The sequence below is a fragment of the Triturus cristatus genome, chromosome 1_1 (assembly GCF_964204655.1).
Source record: "Triturus cristatus chromosome 1_1, aTriCri1.1, whole genome shotgun sequence".
Taxonomy (NCBI): domain Eukaryota; kingdom Metazoa; phylum Chordata; class Amphibia; order Caudata; family Salamandridae; genus Triturus; species Triturus cristatus.
In genome coordinates this window covers 1,141,976,338-1,142,000,711 of record NC_140579.1, presented here as the reverse complement: position 1 = coordinate 1,142,000,711, position 24,374 = coordinate 1,141,976,338, and the positions used below count along the sequence as shown (strand labels likewise).

The following is a 24,374-nucleotide window of genomic DNA, read 5'->3' as shown; positions in this document are numbered from 1 at the left end:
GTGAGAGGAGATATAGTAGGGTTATGTTTATGCATAAAATTGCCTCCTAAAGTGTTTGACCATCTTTTATTCACATGATGCAACAAATATCTGACTTAATGACTATTGAGATTATATGAATGAACTTTGAGTTCAAGGGCCGTCTGTAAAATATTGGTTTTAGGACATGGATTATAGAGTGTTAGACCTGTCAGCCCTAGGGTGGTCTACCCCATTTTTTTGCCCTTGCTGCCTCATTTTTTCCGCCATCTTTTTGTTGGCCCTAGGTCTCTGGGCACCCTACCACTGCTAAACAGTGCTGAGATGCTGGTGCTCTCTCTCAACAACATGGCTGCCACAGGCCCCTGCTACTGCGGAGTGGCCATTGCATACACATACTAGTAGTCAGGAGCAGGCTGGGACATTTTGATACAGTATCTTTTTCCATCCCGCCTTTTTGTCCCATAGACTATTATGTGGAAGTTCCTGGAACCTTCCAGCCCTGGGAGGGATTATGCTTTGCCGCCTTTGCAGGAGGGTCACCTGACCTGGGGGTATAAGAGGAAAGGAGGGAAACCAGACTAGTCAGTTGGGGCACCACTGGACCTGGGGGAACCTCTGCCGAAGCGTAGGCGGTTGGGCCTAGGGGAGAAACCTACACTACTGGGGACTGACTGAGTCTAGGCCCTGATGTACCCAAGTTAGATGAGGGACTCTGCCTGCCTACTGATCTTGCCTGGTAAGGGGGCAACCCAGGGGACAACCTCCAGTATGCTGCAGGGACCCACCCTGCCTCTGATGCCTGCCAACTCAACCCCCTTCTCACCCTTCTAAGTCTACCAGGGAGACCTGCCATCATCTTCCATCCCCTCCTAAGAGAAGTGCCGCCCTGGAGACGTGGACTGTCTGTTATGAGCCCTACGGAAGCCACAGGTAAAGCGCTGTGCACACCTAGCGTTACCCTGCCAGGACTGTGCTCCTCAGAAGATTAATCTGCCCATACTGTTCCTAAGCGCTGTGGAGCTTCTGAGCGCTACTGGCCCTAGCATCACTGAGCTGCTGCCGTGCGGGCGCGCTCAACCAGGCCTGGACTCGGCCCGGTATGGGGTGGAGAGAGACGCCGGAGAGTCGGGACCGGCTCCGACACCCCTCTGCCTCGCCCCATCGTGAGTGAGGGCCGCGGGGAGCTCGCTTTAACTGCACGGGCTCCCACTGTCCCTGGAACACCCTACCAAGGGCAGAAGCCCCAGCACGAGGTAAAACCCCGGGAGGAGGAGGGCAGAGAGTGTGTCGGAACAGCGAGGGCTGCCCCGGAGTCACCCCCGTTCAGCAAGGCAGCCCCGCTTCCGCCCCTCCTTCTGGAGATTGGCCCAGGACCCCCGATTAACTGCTTGTTGCCCCGGGTACAGTTCAAAGCCGGGGGACTGAGTGAGAAAGGGGACTGCTGTCCCATGCTGACTGCTGGTATGCACTACGCCCCCCCAGAGTTAGGCTAATAAAGTACCCGCGTGCCCCGGGGGTGTCTGACACTTTGATGTTCCCCTATCCAAGAGTTGTGTGACTGACCTGTTCACACCCTGAGGCCCCTAACTGGATCTGTGCCTGGGTTGGGGCTAGAGGGAGTTACTTGTCGCCAGGAGGTTATTGGTGTTATTCTCTTGAGGGGAATTTACCCCTGTCCTGATCTGGATGAGTTAAATATTGCCCTGTGAGTATCTGTTGTAACTATTCGAAGGAACTAATACCTGTTTTATGCCGCACTGAATTAATTGTTGCTCTGACATGCACTGATTGATTTACTGCAATGAATTAATGGTTACCCTGTCCTGCATTGCTTAATTTAACTGAATGGACTGATTGTTGTTGTTGCCTTGAAATTAACTGCGCTCATCCAGAAATGAATTAATTCACCACGACTTGAAAGTAGATAAAGAATCTGGTTTTTACAAAACAACCTGTTGTGGAGTCCTTCATTGTGTGCGCATGGCTGAATCCGTGTGAGTGAGTGCTGCACCAGTGCTTTACACATTGCCTTCGGGTGCCTTCCTACCTCGCGCCAAGCTACCACGTCGGAATTGGTGACCCCAGTTCTAACATTGGTGTTCAGCGGTGGGATTGGGACTTGCGCTTGTGCAGCACCCTACAGGGATTCAGTGTGCGCCGCAATTGGACACCTATCCTAACGCAAGCAAATTGCCCTTCACTGTCTGCTTGAGTGTATAGGCTCCTGTTTTTGACCTGTTGCCTACGTCCTTTTGTTTTCCCTTGAATTGTCTGGGGCCCCACCTGTCAGGATGGAGTTCGAGCTGGCCAAACTAGAAGTGTACACGGTGGCGCAGATGAAGGAGTTCTGTCAGGGGATGGGGGTGTCCGTCAGGCGAGGCGCCAAGAGAGAGGAGCTTCAGAAAACCTTGAGGGCATGGGTATTGGCCCACCCGGGAGGGAGAGGGGATGAGGGACAGGGGGAGCTGGGCGCTCCGGGGGAGCCGTGCGCTCGAGGGGAACCGGGCACTCCAGGAGAGTTGGACCTACTGCAGGTTGACGTTAGTGACAATGTGTTGCCAGGAAGACGTTCCAGGGCAGGCAGTAGTGTGTCAGCAGGGAGTGTGTCGGTGGAGGAGTATGAGGACAGGAGGGAGGAGAGGCAATTGAGGTTGGAGCTTGCTAGGATGGAGAAGGAGAGAGAGGAGAAGAGGCCAGCCATGGAAGAAAGGAAGCTCGCGCATGAGCTTAGCCTAAAAGAGGTGGAGTTGAAAGCATTGCATCTAGGGGTGCAAGGCAACAGGAATGGTGGCAGCGTACCCGCCGAGGCTCCACGAGAGCCTAAGTCCCATCTACCGAGGGAGCTGGTGGCCAGTTTTAGTGTCAGGGATGACGTAGATAAGTGGTTGGCGGCGTATGAGGTGTCCTTGGTAGCTCATGGGGTGCCCGAGAGTTACTGGGGGAGTGGCCTGTACCGGTACATGCCTCCCGTGGCAAGGGACACACTCTTGGCCTTAGACAGAGAGGATCGAACCAATTACCCTGTCATGAAGGAGGCCCTGCTTAGGAAGTGTGGTCTCACCCCAGAGAGATATCGTCAAAGGTTCCGCAACAGCCATAAGCTTCCCACACAGAACTGGGTGGATTTTTGTGATAAAGCATGTAAGGCCTTAGAGGGTTGGGTGCGTGGCAGCGAAGTGCGCGACTATGAGGGGCTGTACAATCTGTTTTTAAGAGAGCACCTCCTCGATAAATGTTTTCCAGAGCTACGTCAACACCTGGTGGACCGCAAGCTGACCGACCCTCGGAAGCTTGCGGAAGAGGCAGATACCTGGGTTAGCACCCGGTTGTCCGGCAAGGGACCCGGGGGAGACACCCAGAAGGGTAGACAGGGCGCACCCCAGAAGAGAGAGGGGGGGGATAAAAGGAAGGAGTTTTTCAAAGGCCCCCAAAATAGACCTCAAGGAAAGGGGGTAGGTTCCCCACCCCAATCTGGATCACCGAAACCCACTTACCCTGACAAGAGTCAGCAGCCCAGAACTGTCCGGTGTTACGAATGTGGGGAGGTTGGGCACTACAAGGGGGATCCCCAGTGCCGCAAATGGTCCCCAGCCCCCACAGGAGGTAAGAGCCCCGGGGTGGCTAGTGTAGCGCTGGGGGAGGAGTTGTCCCTAGATGAGGGGGGTGAGTGGACAGGCTTGACCCTGATTTCACTGGGGGATAGAGAGATGGTCCCAGTGACACAGTAGCCCTCGAACACTGCCAAGTACCGGCAGAGGGTACGGGTTAACGGGGAGGAGGTGGAGGCTCTGAGGGACACGGGAGCCAGCATGACGATGGTAAGGCGTCAGCTGGTGTCCCCAGAGCAGGTGATTCCTGAAGTATTCCACCCGGTGGTAATGGCTGATAACAGCCTGAGTCATTACCCCGTGGCCCAAGTTCCTTTTGAGTGGGGAGGAGTCTCAGGTCAGTTGAGAGTCGCCGTCAGCCCTGCCATGCCAGTGGATTGTCTGTTCGGAAACGATTTGGAACATACCGCCTGGAAGGAGGTGGAGTTCAACGCTCATGCTGAGATGCTGGGGTTACCAGGATGGACTTGCGTAGTCACGAGGTCCATGGCTGCCCGGCAAGGAACTCAACCCGGGTTGGAGCCTGCAACAATGGCCCAGCCTAATGCTGGTCAGGAGGACGTTGTGGGAGATGCACCCTGTGAGATGGATGGGGAGCCCTCGGAGGTGAACCCGGAGTCCGCAGAGGTGGATGTTGTTCCCGCGGGGGACTTGCCGACCCCTGCAGAGTGGCAGGTGGAAGGAGGGCCTACCCAGGAGGAATTTTGTCGGGCACAGAGGGAGTGCCCCACGCTTGAAGGTATGCGGCGACAGGCCAAAGCCCAAGCGACGAACCAAGAGACCGGCAATTACCATATTTACTGGGAGGATGGTCTCCTCTACAGTGAGCCTAAGGCTCCGGTGCATGGGCCATCTAGGGCCTTAGTGGTCCCCCAATGCTACCGGGCCTTTCTGCTAGAATTGGCACATGAGATACCACTAGCAGGACACCTGGGCCAGGACAAAACCTTTGCTAGGTTGGTCCCACATTTTTACTGGCCCAGAATGCGCGTTGCCTCTGACACCTTTTGCAAGACCTGTAAGACTTGTCAAGCGAGTGGCAAGACTGGGGCCAAGTTGAAGGTCCCTCTGGAACCGCTCCCAATTGTCGGTACTCCTTTTGAGCGAGTAGGCATTGATTTTGTCGGGCCGATGGACCCGCCGACTTCTTCGGGACACCGGTTCATCTTGGTGTTAGTGGACCATGCCACCCGGTACCCGGAGGCGATCCCTCTGAGGACCATCACTGCACCTGCGGTGGCGCGGGCCTTGATGGGGATTTCTACCCATGTGGGATTCCCCAAGGTCGTGGTGTCAGATAGGGGCACTAATTTCATGTTGGCCTATGCCATGTGGAAGGAGTGTGGGGTGACCTACAGGTTCTCCACGCCTTACCACCCCCAGACTAATGGGCTAGTAGAGCGCTTCAATAAGACTCTGAAGGGGATGATCCAAAGTCTGCCAGAGGACTTGAGCCCCTTTGAGCTGCTCTATGGCCATCCCGTGAGGGGGCCCCTAAGTCTTGTGAAGGAGGGGTGGGAGAAGACTTCTACGAAGCTTCCCTGTGACGTGGTCAGCTATATGCTGGCATTCCGCAGCCAGATTGCCAAGCTGTGGAGGGAAGCCTCAGACAACCTGGAGGCTAGTCAAGTCGTCATGAAGGAGTGGTATGACCGCAACGCTCGGACGGTGGAGTTGGATGTTGGACAGAAGGTGTGGGTCATGGAGCCCGGAGAGGTTAGCGCCCTCCAGGACCGGTGGACTGGACCGTACAACATCGTGGAGAAGAGAGGCCAGACCACTTACGTCGTTGACCTCAAGACCCCCCATACAGCCCCACAGGGTGTTCCACATCAACCGCCTGAAGCCGCACCATGAGAGATCGGAGCTTGCTCTCCTTATGGTGACGGATGTGAGCGAAGAGGAAGAGAGCGAGCCTCTTCCAGACCTTCTGGCGACTCAAGAGAAGGATGGATCGGTGGAGGGAGTGGTCCTCTCTCCATCCTTGACCCCCGAGCAACAGAGGGACTGCTGCCAGGTCTTGGAGAAGTACGCCTCGTTCTCCCTCACTCCTGGATTCACGCATCTGTGTACCCATGACATGGACACAGGGGACAGCCCGCCCATGAAAACCAAATCTTACCGGCTGTCCGACACGGTCAAGTTCAGCATCCAGAGTGAGGTGGCCAAGATGTTGGAGCTGGGAGTGATTGAGCCTTCCAGCAGCCCTTGGGCTAGTCCGGTGGTGTTGGTGCCGAAAGCGGCCCCACCGGGCACCACACCAGAACTTCGGTTCTGTGTGGATTACCGAGGCTTGAACTCCGTGACTAAGACGGATGCTCACCCGATCCCTAGGGCGGATGAGCTGATTGACCGGCTGGGAGCAGCTCGGTATCTAATACCATCAATCTGACGTCAGGATACTGGCAGATTGCCATGGCCGATGGAGCAAAGGAGAAGACTGCGTTCTCCACCCCCGAGGGCCACTTTCAATTTCGGGTGATGCCCTTCGGGCTCAAGAATGCTCCGGCCACTTTCCAGCGGTTGGTTAACCAGGTGCTTTCTGGTCTACAGGCCTTCTCAGGTGCCTACCTGGACGACTTAGCTGTCTTCAGCAGCAGTTGGGAGGACCATCTGGAGCACCTCCAGGAGGTGCTACAGGCTCTACAACAGGCTGGCCTAACCATCAAGGCTAGCAAGTGCCAGATCGGACAGGCATCTGTCGTCTACCTGGGACCCCTTGTGGGCGGGGGTAAGGTGCAACCCCTCCAGGCCAAAATTTAGACCATCTTGGCCTGGAAGCCCCCCAAACGAAGGTCCGGCCTTTTCTCGGCCTCACGGGTTACTACCACCAGTTTGTTAAGGGGTACGGAACTATCATGGCCCCTCTGACTGAGTTGACATCTAAATAGCAACCCCGTAGAGTCATTTGGACGGCTGCCTGCCAAGAGGCCTTTGAAACCCTGAAACACGCGTTGTGCAGCGCGCCGGTGCTTCGGACTCCAGATTTTAATAAGGAATTCATCATGCAGACAGAAGCCTCTGAGCATGGCATTGGAGCTGTGCTCTCTCAACTGAATGAGGAAGGCCAAGACCAGCCGGTGGCTTTTATTTCCCGAAGACTACTCCCCAGGGAACAGCGGTGGAGAACCATAGAACGCGAAGCGTTCGCCGTGGTCTGGGCCCTGAAGAAGCTACGGCCATATTGTTTTGGCTCTCACTTCCTCATTCAGACCGACCACCGACCCCTTCGCTGGCTCATGGAAATGAGAGACGAAAACACCAAATTGTTGAGGTGGGCCATCTCCCTCCAGGGGATGGACTTTAGGGTGGAACATCGACCCGGAGTAGACCACGCCAATGCTGACGGTCTCTCCCGGTTCTTCCGCCTTAGTGAAGAGAACTCCCTAGAGGCTGGGTAGCTCTCCCCACTTTTGGCTAGAGGGGACGCATGTTAGACCTGTCAGCCCTAGGGTGGTCTACCCCGTTTTTTTGCCCTTGCTGCCTCATTTTTTCCGCCATCTTTTTGTTAGCCCTAGGTCTCTGGGCGCCTTATCACTGCCAAACAGTGCTGAGGTGCAGGTGCTCTCTCCCAACAACATGGCTGCGGAGTGGCCATTGCATACACATACTAGTAGTCAGGAGCAGGCTGGGACATTTTGATACAGTGTCTTTTTCCATCACGCCTTTTTGTCCCATAGACTAATATGTGGAAGCTCCTGGAACCTTCCAGCCCTGGGAGGGATTATGCTTTACCGCCTTTGCAGGAGGGTCAACTGACCTGGGGGTATAAGAAGAAAGGAGGGAAACCTGAAAAGTCAGTTGGGGCACCACTGGACCTGGGGGAACCTCTGCCGGAGCGTAGGCAGTTGGGCTTAGGGGAGAAACCTACACTACTGGGGACTGACTGAGTCTAGGCCCTGCTGTACCCAAGTTAGATGAGGGACTCTGCCTGCCTACTGATCTTGCCTGGTGAGGGGGCAACCCAGGGGACCACCTCCAGTGTGCTGCAGGGACCCACCCTGCCTCTGATGCCTGCCAACTCAACCCCCTTCTCACCCTTCTAAGTCTACCAGGGAGACCTGCCATCATCTTCCATCCCCTCCTAAGAGAAGTGCCGCCCTGGAAACGTGGACTGTCTGTTATGAGCCCTACGGGAGTGACAGGTAAAGCGCTGTGCACACCTAGCGCTACCCTGCCGGGACTGTGCTCCTCAGGAGATGAATCTGCCCATACTGTTCCTAAGCGCTGTGGAGCTTCTGAGCGCTACTGGCCCTAGCATCACTGAGCTGCTGCCGTACCTCTCTTTCCCCCTGCCGTGTCTCCCCAGCGTTAAGGTCCCCAGCGCTGCAAGCCATCACCGCCGCAGCCCTGGATTTCGCGGAGCTACCGCTGTGCGTCATTCAGGTTGTGTATCCCCAGCGTAAAGCCTGCCAAGCGCTGCATGCCCCCCAAATCACCGCTGCAGCCCGGTACCTGCGACCCCACACTGAGACCGGGGAGCGCTTGCCTGCCGAGAATCACCGCTGCGGCCCGGGCGCTGGGAAGAAGGGAGCGCTGTCGGTGGCGCCGACGAGTGCGCTGGAGGCCGGAAATCACTGCTGCGGCCCGTCGCCTGCTGCCTCCAGGATCGCAGAATGTCGACATCTCCGCCGCGGCCCCGGAAGCTGGGAGAGGGCCGCTGCGGTACTGGGAAGGGCCGCCGCGGTACTGGGAAGGCGAAGCCAGCGTGTCCTGGGTCAGGTGACGGGGGCGCCGGTCGCGTCACCAGCCACGCCCCCGCTATCGCGGAGCAGCCATTGGACGAGGCTGCTGCGCCCCCAGCGAGCCGCGTAAGGATTGGCCGCTGCGGGCGCGCTCACCCAGGCCTGGACTCAGCCCGGTACGGGGCGGAGAGAGACGCTGGAGAGTCGGGACCGGCTCCGACACCCCTCTGCCTCGCCCCATCATGAGTGAGGGCCGCGGGGAGCCCGCTTTGCCTGCACGGGCTCCCGCTGTCCCTGATACACCCTACCAAGGGCAGAAGCCCTAGCACGAGGTAAAACCCCGGGAGGAGAAGGGCAGAGAGTGTCACGAAACAGCGAGGGCTACCCCGGAGTCACGCCTGTTCAGCAAGGCAGTCCCGCTACCGCCCCTCCTTGCGGAGATTGGCCCAGGACCCCCGATTAACTGCTTGTTGCCCCGGGTACAGTTCAGAGCTGGGGGACAGAGTGAGAAAGGGGACTGCTGTCCCATGCTGACTGCTGGTATGCACTACGCCCCCCCAGAGTTAGGCTAATAAAGTACCTGCGTGCCCCGGGGGTGTCTGACACCTTGATGTTCCCCTATCCAAGAGTTGTGTGACTGACCTGTTCACACCCTGAGGCCCCTAACTGGATCTGTGCCTGGGTTGGGGCTAGAGGGAGTTTCTTGTCGCCAGGAGGTTATTGGTGTTATTCTCTTGAGGGGAATTTACCCCTGTCCTGATCTGGATGAGTTAAATATTGCCCTGTGAGTGTCTGTTGTAACTATTCGAATGAACTAATACCCGTTGTATGCCGCACTGAATTAATTGTTGCTGTGACATGCCCTGATCGATTTACTGCAATGAATTAATGGTTACCCTGTCCTGCATTGCTTAATTTAACTGAATGGACTGATTGTTGTTTTTGCCTTGAAATTAACTGCGCTCATCCTGAAATGAATTAATTCACCACGACTTGAAAGTAGATAAAGAATCTGTTTTTTACAAAACAACCTGTTGTGGAGTCCTTCATTGTGTGCGCATGGCTGTATCCGTGTGAGTGAGTGCTGCACCAGTGCTTTACACATTGCCTTCGGGTGCCTTCCTACCTCGCGCCAAGCTACCACGTCGGAATTGGTGACCCCAGTTCTAACATAGAGTGAACTAAAAGCACATTAATTTTATATAAAAGGCCTACAAATGTCGTTCAACTCAAATACAGCTCCCCTTCAGAAGAAAATCTTCTTTGCTCCTAAGTTTTAGTCTGCTACAAACTTTGTTCATTTTATGCAACTCTTTTTGGTACACGCAGGAAGATGAACCTTGTTCCCTAATTTGCTCATCTGTTAATGACATGTAGCTGATAGACCACAGAATTAGAAGGTCTTTCCACTGATACACAATTCTTATCTGCTGAGATGCAACTTTGGAACTGACGTCAAGCTGATATGAGGAATTTCTACTGCTAAGCAATTTTGTAGGAAGTCATGTAAACTCTGCTTTGAGTTGTGTATAAATATGGCAGAGCAAACATTGATCCGGGTGTATTTGTACGCTTGCACTGAGGAGTGCGAGTTGTATATTGTTCCCGCTAGCGTAATAAATGGCTTAAAAAGTCTGCCTCCAACTCCTTGCACTTTAATTTGTTACTAAAAGCGTAAAAATTTGCTTTCCTCACAAGGGTCCTGAGAGGACATATGTCATTCTTGAAGATTTTGAAAATTTCGACTTAAATGAAGAAAGTGATGAAGAGCTGAATGTCGAACGAATCGATGAAGAAGTGAGACCGACTTGAAAGAGAGAGAAGACGCTTAAGGTGTCATCTCATACCAAGTTCTGAATTAAAGAAGAGACAAATCTTCTTGTCCAAAATGTCTGATGATAAAGTTATTGGAAAACCAAAACAAAGCTGTATAAAGAAGTTTTGTGTGATCTGTATATGTGGCTTGATATTAGTCCTCATAATATGAGTACTATTAGCAATAGCTATTCCTTATTTGATGATTACAAACAAACAGAATAGTACTAATACACATACAGAGGTAGCAAACATTAAAGGAAATAGAGTAGACTTAGAAATGCCAGATGAGTTAGATTTACACCGTACTGTGGATAAAAACGAAACTGATTTAGATGTATTTGAAAACCTATTAGTACATTATGTAGAAACAATGGAAGTTAGTGATTGTTATGTTTGCATGAAATTGCCAAACTCAGTAGCTGAAGGGGTAACTTATCATCACTTACCTTTACCATATGGTATTTAGTGTAGTGTATTGGCTAGTTTATTTTATAGAACTGGAAAACTGCAGTATTATTATTCAAATGTAGATGTAATATTTTCAGAAGTTCCCATGCGAAGAGCATGAACCCTGTCCTTAGTACTAGAGACTCACAATTCATGGGTGAATATTTCCTAACAATGAAGGCAATAGATATAGCTGATGCACACAAGCGCAACCTAACATGTAAGTTACATGAAGAAGAAAAGATATTTTTGAACTTAGTAGAACAAAGGAGACAGGATTTCCAAAGAAGGGCCTCAGAACCGAAACCTCAGATACCTAAATGGGCTGAAAGGGAAGACCTTTTGGTAACTGGCAGGACTCATTTTGCTATGTCTCTGGATTTTGAAAAGAAAGGGAAAATCTGTCTCCATAGACTAAGAACAGAATATAACAATGCATTTATTGGTTCCAGTGAATGTGAACATAACTTCTTAGTAATTGGGGATTGGGGACTAAAAGGAGGAACTGATCCCGTATTCCCTGGAATTTACTATATTTGTGGAAACAAAGCCTATTTTAGGTTGTCTGATCATTGGTACGGGAGTTGCTATATTGGAATAGTATTCCCTAAAGTTTATCATGTTAAAAGAATCACTGGAAGCAATAATGCCAGTAATGGACTAACCCGATATAAAAGAGCTTGTTTTTCTGAAATAGTAGGTGATATATTTGGTGCATTGATACCTTCAGTGGGGGTTCTGCTGAATTCTTGAAAAATCTGTCAATTGTCAACAGTAGTTGATCGGTTATCTACTGACACTGCTGGAGGATTTTTATTGATCAATACAGAATTAGTTGCTGTTAGATCAATGGTTTTGCAAAATCAACTTGCCCTTGATATCTTATTAACAAAAGAGGTTGGAGTCTGTAAAATGTTGAAAGCGCAACATTGCTGCACGTATATACCTGACAAAAGTGTAGAAATTGGAAGATATATTAAAAATATTACACATTTGGAAGAAGAACTATAACCACTGGAGGTTGACAGTGTATGGAAGAAGATAACCAATAGTTTTTCCACTATTAGTAGTTGGTTTTGTAACATAGGTAAGAGTATCTTAGGTCAAATATTATTGCCGATCATGGGCATAACTTTATTAGTTCTGATGATAATGTGTTGCCACAAATGCAGTGGAAAAAGAAAAAGGTACGAAGTGAATGAGAAGTGTAGGAAAAGAAAATTAGACGAAATACAACTTGAAGAACTGAAGGGAAATATCTACAAAAGAATAAAAGGATCACAATTTAAGAAGGATACAGGAAGGAATAAGAGATTTGAAGAAATCGAAATGGTAGAATGCTAAAGGTGGCATCTGATTTAATAGAAGCTAGTGATGGCATAAAATGCCATCAGAGAGGGGATTGATGGAGCAATGTTTAGTGTAAGAAGAAACTTGCTCGTATACAATTCTCTTGAATAACCTGTAATATTATAATCAACATGTTTGTGAGTACTATTTTTGCATTACACTTTACATATTGTATCTAGGGGAAGCTTTTCTATGTATTCTACTAACCAGTAACCCGAGTGTCCTTATAATGGCTGCCAAAAACGCGGGAATTCTTCTGCACCTGCGTATACTGCATCTACGTAGAATGACGTCTCCTGTCGCTTGGTGGGAAATCTTTGCAGCTGCGCAATAGCTTTTAACATGGCTACTCGAAACCCTCGCATTAACGCACATGCCTTTGCTGAAACTCACCTATGCAAGTTTTACTAAGCCATTAATGCAAAGAATATATTAAGTAAATGGGGTTAGAGTAGAAGTAAGTGGTATACAGTGAATTCATCCTACATCCTTGTCCTGAGAGCAATGAAGTAATTGAATGGCTGCCAACCCATGTGCCCAGCAAGAACATGGGAAGATCAACTTCTGACCCTATGAGAGGAAGAAGCCGAAACATTGTATTACAGATTTATCGATCAACATATGAAATGCTTGTGGGAATAAAGCTTGTGGGTATTACAATTAAGGGGCGGGGAATTAGACAATAGAACTAAAGAAAGTTATTGCACTTAGTATGGTGTGATGTCCTCACCCCACTGCCTAGCCCAATCAAATTGAGGGGTGTACATAGAATTGAAACATTTGGGGGTGGATCATACATTTGAATTGGTATACCAGAGGTAAGTTCTAGTTAGTTAGACAAACTTGACCCACTTGATGCTGATGCTATGCTGAGATGCTGCCCGAATATGCTGCAATCTGATTGAAGCATCCAACACTAGAGAAAAATCACGGAACAACCAAGGAGGCACATCTAGGAAGGGGTCCGGACGAGCCCGAGCCGGAGAGAGTAGCACCAGAGAGGGGTGTAACGCTGGCGTTACACTAGAAGAGATCACCTTCCCGGTCCTGAACCTGCCCTGAATCCTTGCTATTCCGATGTCTAGGTCCTCACACTATTCTAGGTAAATATAGCTCTGTGGGGTTGTGCTTCGTATTTGCTCTCTGTTCTTTTCTCTCCTCAGCTACTGTCATCATAAAGATTCTAGCTAATAACGATCTTAAGCTAACTGTATATTCTTGCCTGTTGGAGAATTTGTTGTATCAACTTGTATTCTGACTTGACTCACAAAAATTATTAATTCAGATAAACCTTTAAAACTCCTACTGAGTCTGTGGTTCTTTGACTAAAGGTTAAATGTATTATTATTTCCTCCCTATTCTAAACTACTACTAGATCTTTCGACAAAGTACATTTACTTAGGAGACAGGGATGGTAAGAATACTGGTGTAAAGGTTCTCTGGGTGTGAGAAGTTGGCCTGGCATGTGCTGGTCACTAGCTAAAGTGGCCACCTTGCACCAGTCCAATTGACTCTTGTGGTAGATAGGTTTAAGACAACCTTTTAAAGAAATCTATCCTAGTGGTAGCTGTGGAGAACAGCCTTCAGGCTAAGTCTCTGAGGAATGTAAAGCAGCTTGTTTTACCTTATAATCTCTTGAATTACTAAATGAAAGGACACCACACAGGTATATATATAAAATATATATGTATTTATTTCTAGACACACTCTACTAATCTCTTTATGAGATTAGAAGTCAGGAACATATGCACAAATCAATGTTTCACAACAAATTAAGTACTTATATGGCTGGGGCCCTAGGGGCGTACCAGACCATATACTAAAAAAAGAGGTATAAGAAGAACGACTTGAGAAGGGAGAAAGCCTAAGGTCTTCAGAAGGGCTGGGGCCTCACTAATCCACCCAAGGCAGGTAAGTAAAGGACCCACGGGAGACGCATGCAGTGTGAGAACACAGCCACGGATCCCAATAAACTTCAATGGAGCAAGTCGCGGTTGGAATTTTAAAGTTTTAGGGTACCTTAGGAAAGTCTACAAGCAAGTCACTTACAGGGTAAGTAGTTTGAGGGCCAACACACACAGGAGCACCAGAGCGCACGAGTTACCTCACCCAGGGAAACCGGGTGCATAGGTGTCTTTTGGTGTCGGATCGCGGTGTCGTTTTCAATGGGAGCCAAAGAAGACTTGCTGCTTGTGAAGACAGGAGAAGTGTCCGGTGGAATCCAAGGCTTGATTCTGAAGAAAGAAGACCTGAAAGCAGTGGAGACAGTGTTCAAAGTCACTTGCCAGTGACCCGGGGCCAGGAAGCTGGATGCCCACAGAAGTCGGGTGTTTTCAGGTGATCACGGGTGTCTTGACTCATCAGCCATGAGGTCCAGGAGGTGTTGACGACAACCAGGAGCTGGATTCGGAGTGTCCCACGAAGTCTGCAGCTTACTGAGGTGTCGGCAACCGGATTGGAGCTAACAAGCCTTGGCAACAGCAAGTCTCGTGGAATGTGAAGAAAGTCAGCGGTGGAGACCAGCAAGGTCTGAGGGACTCACCCAGCAAGGGTAAGTCAGGGCAGGCCTATAGCAACCAGGGGAGCTCTTTGGTTTGATGAAAAAGTCTTCGGGGGACCTACAAGCCAACCGGCAAGGGATCGCGAAGACGCCTCGGGAGGATTCACTTCACAGGAGCCCACGGTCACTCGGGACGAGGTAGGCCTCTGTTTTTTGGTGGAAATCCTGCTGGAGGATTGGACCACACATGGTCCAATGCACAAGTCCATAGAATGTCGTGAAGAGGTTGCACTCGACAACAGTGCACGGTACCCGGGTATTGCTGTTCCTCATCACTCGTGGGGTCCACTCGCCTCAGTTTTGCTGGGGACTCACAATGGCCGTCGAGAAGTCAGGAAATCTACTTCTGGGGCTGCAAGGACTTCAGACTCCGGCAGGAGCGGGAAAGTTTGCGACCGTTGATGCAAAGTGTTGGTGCCTGCCAAGCAGGGGAGTCACTCCTTGACTCCAAGGGAGATTCTTCAGTCTTCCAAAGGTAGTGGAACGTCGAAGGTCCAGGATTATTCTTGTAGAGCCTCGTCCAGGGATATCTAGTTTGCAATGGCAAGGTTTCCCTATCTTATACTAAAGGAAAGGGAGGGACTAGCTCTATGACCACTCCTATGGGAGGGTCAGGGGAGTGGGTGGTTACACCCACTTCCCTTTGTCCAGTTTCGCGCCAGAGCAGGGGCTGGTAGCCCCTGAACCGGTTTGAGCAGGCATATGCACAGAGGAGCCTACTGCTCCCCCAGTGCAGGACTTCAAAGCACTCTAGGAGTGCACACACCCAGCCCCAATAAACTAAATCCTGTCTGGAAGGTGGTTACACCTCCCTGTGACAGGATGCCTATTGTTGGGCCTCCTCCACTGCGAGTTTCGGTCAGCAGCAGGAGGGCAGCCCAGTGTCTGTGCTGGTGGACTCCATTTTGTGATGCCAGGGCTCTTCAGGATTCTACCGTGTTTCCACAGTAGGTACATGTCTATCCCTCTAGAAGGGTGGGATCATACTCCCACACCAGTTACTGGTGTGGGGGTATAATTCCAAGGCGTTTGCCACCAAACACGACATGTTTTGATGCAGCCATCCCAAAGTTAGCATTTACCGCTAGGTTATAATGCACTTAAGAGTATATGCTTTAACCACATCCACAAACAGCTACAGAGAATAGACTCTGAGAGCTGCAGAGTGGCCCTGCTCAAGCAGAGGCACCCCCTCACATGGAAACCAAGCACCCTGCCCTCAGGATTGATAGGGCCTGCCTTAGGGGTGACTGATAGGTTTATATGTGTGTGTAAGGTGAGATAAAGGGAACCTATACCTCAGTGAGGAGTGCTAACACTACCTCACCCAGGCTGCAGTAGTAGGCCTGTGGTGTCAGATTTAGTCTGCTTCCCAGGGGTGGCATAACACATGCTTCAGCCCCTGGTAGGCCTGTGAAGTACCTATGCCCTTGGTACCTAAGGTACTGTTGGACTTGGCCCTTCTGGCAGGTTCACCCCTAAACTTTTTGCCTTTTAATTTGACCTAATATTAGTTGTTTTTGGCCTCTGCGCACTTTAGCACTGTGGCCCAGTGTAAAGTGTGTGCGCACTCTGAGTGCGTGTGGTGAGATTGGCCTACCCTCCCATAGGAATGCATGGGGGATATGTATGTCCATGGTAATTCCTGATGTGAGAGGAGTGCAGGGTCAAGTTTAGTATGTGCGAACTCGTAAGAATAAATGCTGCACAATGATGTGCGCGGATTTATTATAACTATAGGAGAAGTGCCACTTCTAGAAGTTGGCATTTCTGTGTGCTATATGTCTGCCTGCCTGACGTGGAGTGCATGTCTGGCTTGTGATTGACAGGTGCTAGATGGTGTGGGGAATTCCAGAAGCCAGGGTGAGTCAGCCCAGTGGTGAATAGGGAGATCAGCAGCTAGATGGGAGGGAGGAGTTGCAACAGGGACCTGAATAGGGCTGTGCCTTCCCTCCACAATGCTGGCTCTGCCCCCTGTGGTGCGTCTGATGTCCCTAGCCTGTCCTGTGAATAGGGAGAGGGGCTGAGCAAAACAAAGTGCGCCAGAACCAGTTGCATCTGGTTTTCCCCTTGCCCTGCACCTTGGTGACAAAGGAAACCTGTGGATAAAAAGAGGCTGTGACCACATGTAAAGTGTTCTCTCTCTGTGTTCCTAACTTGAGGGGGGTCTGCTGCTGCTGGGCGCCAGGAGATACCGCCACTGGGGACTGCCTACCTGCTGGAGGGCCCTGTGAGCTGGCCCCTGGGCCCAGCCTTTGCCCCCCCTGCATCCTGAAGACTTTCCCAGAACTTTGCCTTCTTATTTGGAGAAGCTCTCCCCTTGTTGATCCTGGACTTTTGCCTCTAGCGCCCTGGGAGCGCTTTTGCATTTATTTTTACAGAGCGCTTGTCTCTTTGCCAGCTGAGAAGAAGCGCTCTATTGTCCAGAGGAGCATTTTTGTGCGTTGCTCAAGAAGCGCTTTATTGGTTCTAAGGAGCGTGTGGGCTCGGCGTTCATCAGGAGGGAATCCCTGGCATAGGGATTCCCCCGCAATTAGACCTCTTGCGGGTGCCTACCCCGCTTATTTAATTATTTCTACTGCGGGTGCCCACCCCGCCTCTTGCCGCTTTTATGGTGGTTTCGGCGGGTGCCCACCCCGCCGTTGCGCTCGTGTCGCGGGTGCCCACTGTAGGAGAGTAGGGTCTGCTTTCTATGTTCACCCCCACTTTTTGCTTTTGCTTTACTGGTTTTCGACTTAGATGTGGCTGTGGGCCTGCTAATCAGACCCACAGCCCTGCTGTTCTCTCTCTAAATTAATACTATGCACTTTAGGTGCATAACCCATTTGGATAGGATCACCTTATTGGCCCCTGTACAGTGTACCTTAGGTACCCAGGGCATAGGTGTACCCTAGGCCTACCAGGGGCTGCAGCATGTATTGTGCCACCCCTGGCCTGGCCTTCCAATATGTCACAACTGGCTGATCACTCAGCTGGGGCAAGGTCGTGTAATCACTCCTTGCTTAGGTGTAGTATTCCTATACCTACCTTATATATAGACACATGTGTACCTATCAGCCACTCCTATGGCAGGCCTTAACAATCCTGGAGGCAGAGTGCTTGGTAACATGTGGGATGGTGCTCTAGCATGAGCTGAGCCTGTCTGCAGCTTTCGGAGCCATGTCCTTATAGCTGTTCTATGATATAGCCTACCATATACTCTTAAAGTGCCTTATAATCTTAAACGGTTATGGTAACTATGGTTTGGCTTTATCAAAACATGTCGTGTAAGGTGTCTAACACTTTGGAATAATACCCCCATCCCATTTCTGGTGATGAGGATATTATCCCTCCCTTCTAGAGGGAGAAGACATGTTGAAACCTACTTACCCGGTTAAAGTTAACCAGAGCTCCAGCATCACAAAATGGATGCTGCTGCCAGGACACAAGTCTGACCTCCTGCTGCTGGGAGTGATCCCGGCACGGGAGGCTTGGACACTAGGTTTCCTGCCTTGGGAGGTGCGAGCACCACCCCAGACAGGCCTTAGTGTATTGGGGCAGGGAGGGATGAAAGAAACGAGGCACTGCCTGGGGCACACAAGGTGTCCCATGCATAGTCGAGTTCAAACCGGTGCTGGGGCACTCCAGCCCCAGTCCTGGCGCGAAACTGGACAAAGGGAAGGGGGTGTAACCACCCCCCTCCCAGGTCCCACCCATAAGGTGTGACCTAGCAGGCAACCCAGCCCCCAGATTAGTATAAGAGTGGTAGCTGGGCCCCATGAGATTAGATTATCCTGAACCTGCAACTTGAACAGAAACTCTGGACCTTCGACATTCGACGAAAGAAGAAGACTGAAGAATCTCCCTTGTGGCCAAGGAGTGGCTACCCTGTGCAAACAGGCACCATCAGGAGACTTACCCTTTGCTTTGCTGAAGTTCTACGAGGGACCGACTGCAGAGCCCGACCAGAGCCTTGACTTCCAGACTTCTCCGACCCTGCTCCACATCCACAGCCGAGCTGAGATCCGTGGAGGCGACGAGAGATGTGGGACCGGCTACCTGGGAAAAGTGGCGAGTATCTTCCAGCGCAGCTTCTGAGGCACCCTCGAAGTAGTGCACCGGGGATTGAGAAGCCCCAACCCCAAGCACCATCTGCACCGAAGATCAGCCCCCCACACTCCACGAGTATTGCGTGGGGCCCTTCTGCATTTTCCTGCTTGCCGCGTCTGTCCGGTTGCTTGCCCGTTGGCTAGCGGCCTTTGCGACGACACACCTTTGAACTTCCACTGCTGGTTTGGCTCCTCCAGACTGGCTCCTGCTCCTCTGCAAAAGAGAAGCACCCCAGACCTTCCTGGTCTGCACCAGAAGCAAGTCCTCCATTCTTCGTGGGTTCCGCTTGCCAAGGCTTGGTGAGTCCTAGTTCGACTTCGATGCCGCCGACAGCCAGAGCCTTCGTGGGACAGCTCGCCCCCTGGTCCTGGTCATCCTCGACGTCTCCTGGTACCCGTGGCTGCTGCGACAAGCTTCACCTCTTCACCTGCAATCTCCCGACATCGCCTGGTTCCTTCCTGGTTCCACGTGGTCACTGGCTAGTGACCCTGACTCTGTCCCTTCTGCTTGCAGGTATCCTTCCTTCTTGATCCCGGCCTTGGGATCCACCGGACACTCTTCACTGACCGCCTGTCAGCAACTTTCCTTCAGGCATCCATAGAAGTCCACGACGAAACCCGACGCAAGTTCACACCTATGCACCCGCAGCCCGTGGGCTAGGTAACTTGGGTACTTCGGTGCTCACAAGGGTATTGACTATCCTAGGGTCTAGTTTCCGAGTCTCGACTTTCTAGCTATACCAGAAGTGTCCTAAAACTGCTTATTGCAGAACTGTACTATTTCTATCGATTATACGCATTACGCGTGAGTGTTTCCACTCTGCACCTGAATCCCGTGGGCCTCCCACTTCCTAACCTTGGGTAGTGTAGTGTAGCCCCAGCGATTCCCTAGGCCTAGGCCTATCCTATTTCCATGACAGTGGTCCTTATACCACTTCTTTAGTATATGGTTTGCGTGGCCTCTAGGGCCTAACTGTATTACTTACCTGTGTGACTTAATGTATGCTTGAATAAGACTGTGTTGTACTTACCTCGAATCTCATAAAGAGTGCTGAGGGTTTGACTAGAATAAATAAACTTTATTTTATATATATATCTGTTGTGGTGTCCTTTCATTTGGTATTCAAGGGATTATATATGGTATAACAGCTGGCTTCACATGCCATTCAGAGATTAGCCTAAGACTGCTCTTGTCCATGCTACCACTAGGATAGCTGGTCTATAAGGTTGACTTTACAATCAATCACCATAAGGGTTGTTTGGACTGATATAAGGTGTACACTAGAACTAGTGACATCATACATCAGGCCAACTTCTCATACCCACCCCGCCATTATATTTAATTTAAATGAAGGCGGGAGCCCACCCCGCGCTTCGGTAAAGGAAGGAGAAAGAAGCACCTCCACAACCCGGGGAGACGGAGCACCGCAGTGGTGCCAAGACCGGAAGTCAGGCCGCGTGTTGCCTGACGTGGGGCGGGGCTTCCGCTGTCCCGAGGGAAGCCCCACGCCCACGGAATCCCGAGAGAACAACCCGGAAGCCGACGGGAGCCCACCCCGCGCTCCGGTGCACCGAGGAGAAGTGAGCCGGAAGAAGAGTCCAGGCGGGAGCCCACCCCGCACTGGACGGTGGCCGACGGAGTGGAGGAGTTCAGCAGTGACCGGCGGGGTTCCCATGCCGTGAGGGAGATCCCCACGCCTACACCGGAGGAGGCATCCCCCGCATTGAGGAGAGTCCACGTGGCAACGCCTGGAGACCAGAGGAGCGTCCCCTGACAGCCGATGAGTGGGACTCGTTGGCAACAGGGTTGGGGGGGTGTTGGGGCACATTGCCGATGCCCGCCCCCCTCCTGCCAGTACTTACTTCTTTGGGGGCACAGCTGCTGAGCAGACTCGCAGGAGGGCGAGCCGCTCCACCGTGGGGCGTGAGTCGTGGTCAAGGAGCCCCAGAGGGGGGGCCCCACCTACCTGTGCCCATTCTTTCAGTTCTTGGGGGCATATTTGTTTTAGAGCCTGTGTGCTCCAATGTGAGGGCATCGAGGTGCCCAGGCCCCCGTTCCTCCCAGCTGCCCCGTTTGCAGAGGGCAGCTGCACCAAGAGGGCAAAGGTTATTGTTCAGGAGCCCCAGAGCAGGGCTCAGGCCATCTTCCCCGCTGCCCCACCTGATAGAGGGCAGCGGCCACGGTTGGCGCAGATTGATTTTGGAGTCCCTGAGAGGGACAGAGTTGACACAGGGATTGCCAGTGGCCACATTTTGGCCTTCACAGCTGCCCAGCAATTAGTGGGCAGCTGCCACATTTAGGTTGTGATATTGCGCACCCTTACTTCGCTGCCTGTGCAGCCAGCCCTGACTTTTGCTGGACATAGGGTGTTGGAGCCCTGTGAGAGGCCAGTTGGCCTGGGGCCAGATTCAGTGCGTTGTGCCCCCAATTGGGGCACACTGTTTTTTTATGTCAATTTATTTTCAAAGGTGCTTATACTTGTGATGCCTACTGTAATGCCTATTGCGTAATGTGTGATGCTAGTGAGGTTTGGGCCTAAGATAGTTTATACCTAAGGAGGTTCATGCGTAAAATGATTTATACATCCACTATTTTGCATTGCAGGATCTCATGCTAAGTTCCTAACGTTACCAGTAGTTACTGGTTGTGCACTACATTTACTATATGTTCTACATTTATAATTGGTGATTTGTGATGATTCTGACGGTGGTCCATTGGCCCTGTCTTGTGTAAATCGTCCCCTGTGAATATTGCCTAGTGCCAGTTGGCACAGTGTATAATATGTGATTATGTTTCTAATGTATTTATGATAATACAAAGGCTATTTTTTTATATATATACCTTGTGTGTAGTCCCTTTTGTGGTGCACCTAGGGTGTTGTTGCTGTGTGCGTGCACAAGCGCTTTACACATTGCCTCCGGGATGAGCCTGACTGCTAGTGCCAAGCTACCAAGGGGTTGAGCAGGGGTTATCTTTGGCGTGTAACTCCCTTACCCTGACTAGAGTGGTGGTTTCTGCCTGGCTTTGGCACAAGCCTTAGCCAACCATAAATCCCATTTCTAACAGGTACCATATACTAGGGGCTCATAAGGTACCACAGTATCCAATCACTAGTGCATCTAATATGCACGCCAAGTTGTTTAGAGAGAACAGAGAGGCTGGCGCCCTGATTAGCAGGGACCCAGCCAGACTATAGCCAGAAACCAGTGTATACATCAGAAAAAAAATGGTGGCAACATAAGTGCAGATCCTACTCTCCTACACTGAGGTAAATCAAAATTGATGACCAGCAGATATTTGCTAGCTCACTGAATGTATGAATGTATATGGGCCCAAATGAGTGTTGTGTGCATGTATGTATAGAGCTGGTAAACTCCGCTGCATCACTATTAATCGTCAGATTGAAGAAGGCTGCTTCGCAGCTAGGCATCAGCACTTTGGACATTCTTAACTGAAATTCCTAAATATCACGGCCAGGCCTCCCCACTCTGTCCGGATCTGTCCTCCCTAAGGATAGCATATCCTTCAGGCAGCGCTTCCAGAATATGCAGTGCAGGTTGCTCATTAAGCCAGGTTTCGACTAGGAATAACCCAGACGGTTTTTGGTCCACAAGTAGGTTGTGGATTTCTGGACTATGTTTGCTTAAGGATCTACAATTTAGGGATAGACAAAGTAAGTGGTAATTTCCTGATTTTAATGCCTCCCCTCTTTCCCTTTCTTCTGCGACCGGTGTCAGCAGGAAACTGCAGTTCACGCATCCCCTTACTCCACTATCAACCGCCATTGAGTGATGACACTCAACGCCGACTGCACCTCTAAGGGCCGCCAGTTCATCTGCAGAGTAAGCACCTGCAAATTTAGTAGTAGATCCAGGGGTCCTGGCCTCTGGCGCCGTACAGGCACTGACTGGTGCAGACGGGCTTGCCTTTGGCGCACCAGTGGCCGCCCGCTGGGTGCCCGCTTGAGCATGCTCTAAATAGTGTGTGTCCTGGAAGCAGCAGCATCACACACCCTTCGCTGGAAGTATAGGGGCCGGAAATAGGACCAATATGCAGAGGGTACCTCGCAGCGCCCTCTGCACAAACGGCACCAGCTGCGGCGGAACAGGGCGAGAGTACCCTCGGCCGATTCCGGAACTGTAGAACACCTTGCGGTAGGCAGCCCCCCTTCTAACCTGCGTTTAGGCAGTATCAACTGTTGACAGTTTAAAATGTAAAGATTAAAAGAATACAGATAAAACTGCGAATCACACACTTAGTTACTTTAAAGGGTGAGTGCCTGCACTTCTGAGAAGCAGTGAGGTACTCAGGGAGAGAGTACTCGCACGTTGTTTCTGTTTTATGCAGGGACCTAATAAAGTCATGTGACACCAGACAGCACTCACCAGATCCTCCATGAAGGCCAGGTGCTTGGGGGTGATAATGTTACCACAGTTACTTCCAGATGCGGAGAGCACAAAGTTCAGAATACACGTGATACGGAGGAGTGCGCGAAGCCCCATCTGCACCTGTGGAGAAAAAGCACACATAACCCTCAGTCTGCTGGTTGGAATATGAGACTGGCGTCACTTCCTGCACCCAGTGTCTGCATCCCTGCTCACTTGTCACTCCCTGCACCTAGTCCCCTTCTGCCCACACTAAACACCGACTTTCTTCTGCACAGCAGGTCAGACTGCTAGGAACACCCACGTTCCGGCACACCAGTCCTCAGGTTCTTGTCCTCCCCCTCACCCAAAGCCCCCATAACACACACACCCACACACACACTTCTCCCTTCCCTGCAGCCCGCCCTGGAATCACAGAACATTCTAAGCGGCTCCCAGCCCGGGCGCGCCACGTGACCGCCTGAGTGGCATGAGCCCAGTCCTGGCTTGTAGGTAACATAAGTATTTGTACACTGAGGAGCGTGGGGAAGGCTGCCTCTCCCCTCGGGCCTGGCTGAGGCTTCCTGACACTTAACTCTCAAGCGCACTGAATCTCAGCATCTCACCCCGGGCGAGGCATGGACGGATCACAGTCCCTAGCGAGACAGGCATATACACACACCCTGGTAGAGTGCCAGCAGGCCTGTCACTGTATGCCGGCAGAATGCCAGACACACATCACTGTGCCTTGGCACGGCGCGTCGCTGCATACTGGCACGGGGCCTCTCAGCTCCACGGGGCGCATACTGCTATAAGACAGGACAGTACACCACTAAACCATGGCACAGTACCAGCCTGGTATAGTGCCAGCCTGTGCTTCAGGGAAACTTGCAACAAAATCATCCAGCAAATATTTGCACAATACCAACACATCAGTGTACACGGACACATCCTCTGTACATCTGACGGAAAAACATCTAATAATCCCTGGCACACTGCCATCTAAAAACCATAAAGCGGTGTAAGCGTGTGTCATCTGTGTCGCTCTTTGATTTTGCTTGAGTCCGTTGACACTGCAAAAGTGATGCCAAAATGGTGATATGATTACTGATTGATGAAAGCGCTGAGGCCATGGCCCACTTAGGCTTGGATTGTACTACATCAATCTCCTATCATAAAACAAATATGGAAGAATGTAGCAGGTTCCATGAGATGCTGCGTCAGTAATGCCGCAATCCATCACATTGAAAAGCAGCATTGGATATTTGATGGAGAGGTCGCTGACGGGTAGGTGGCTTCACCCAGCAGACTGTAGAGGGTGCTAGAGGAGCAGGGGCTGAGTCAGCCCTTGAGCTTTCATTGATGAAGAAAGATGAGCTTGGAGGGAGCAGACTATTCTTAGTCTCACCTTGATGGTTTGACAAAAACAAGGACTAGATTTACTAAATGAACACTGCTGTCACTGCAGGAA

General features: G+C 51.2%; 1 protein-coding gene across 2 annotated transcripts in view; it reads right to left on the bottom strand.

The window, feature by feature from the left end:
- Positions 1 to 24,374, bottom strand: part of LOC146871739 (macrophage colony-stimulating factor 1-like) — a 109,673-nt gene that overhangs the window by 61,428 nt on the left and 23,871 nt on the right. For both annotated transcript variants that reach the window (XM_085651284.1, XM_085651283.1), the window contains exon 2: positions 22,925 to 23,047. In XM_085651284.1, coding sequence (XP_085507410.1) covers positions 22,925 to 23,047 — 123 coding nt within the window. The remainder of the gene's footprint in view (positions 1 to 22,924; positions 23,048 to 24,374) is intronic.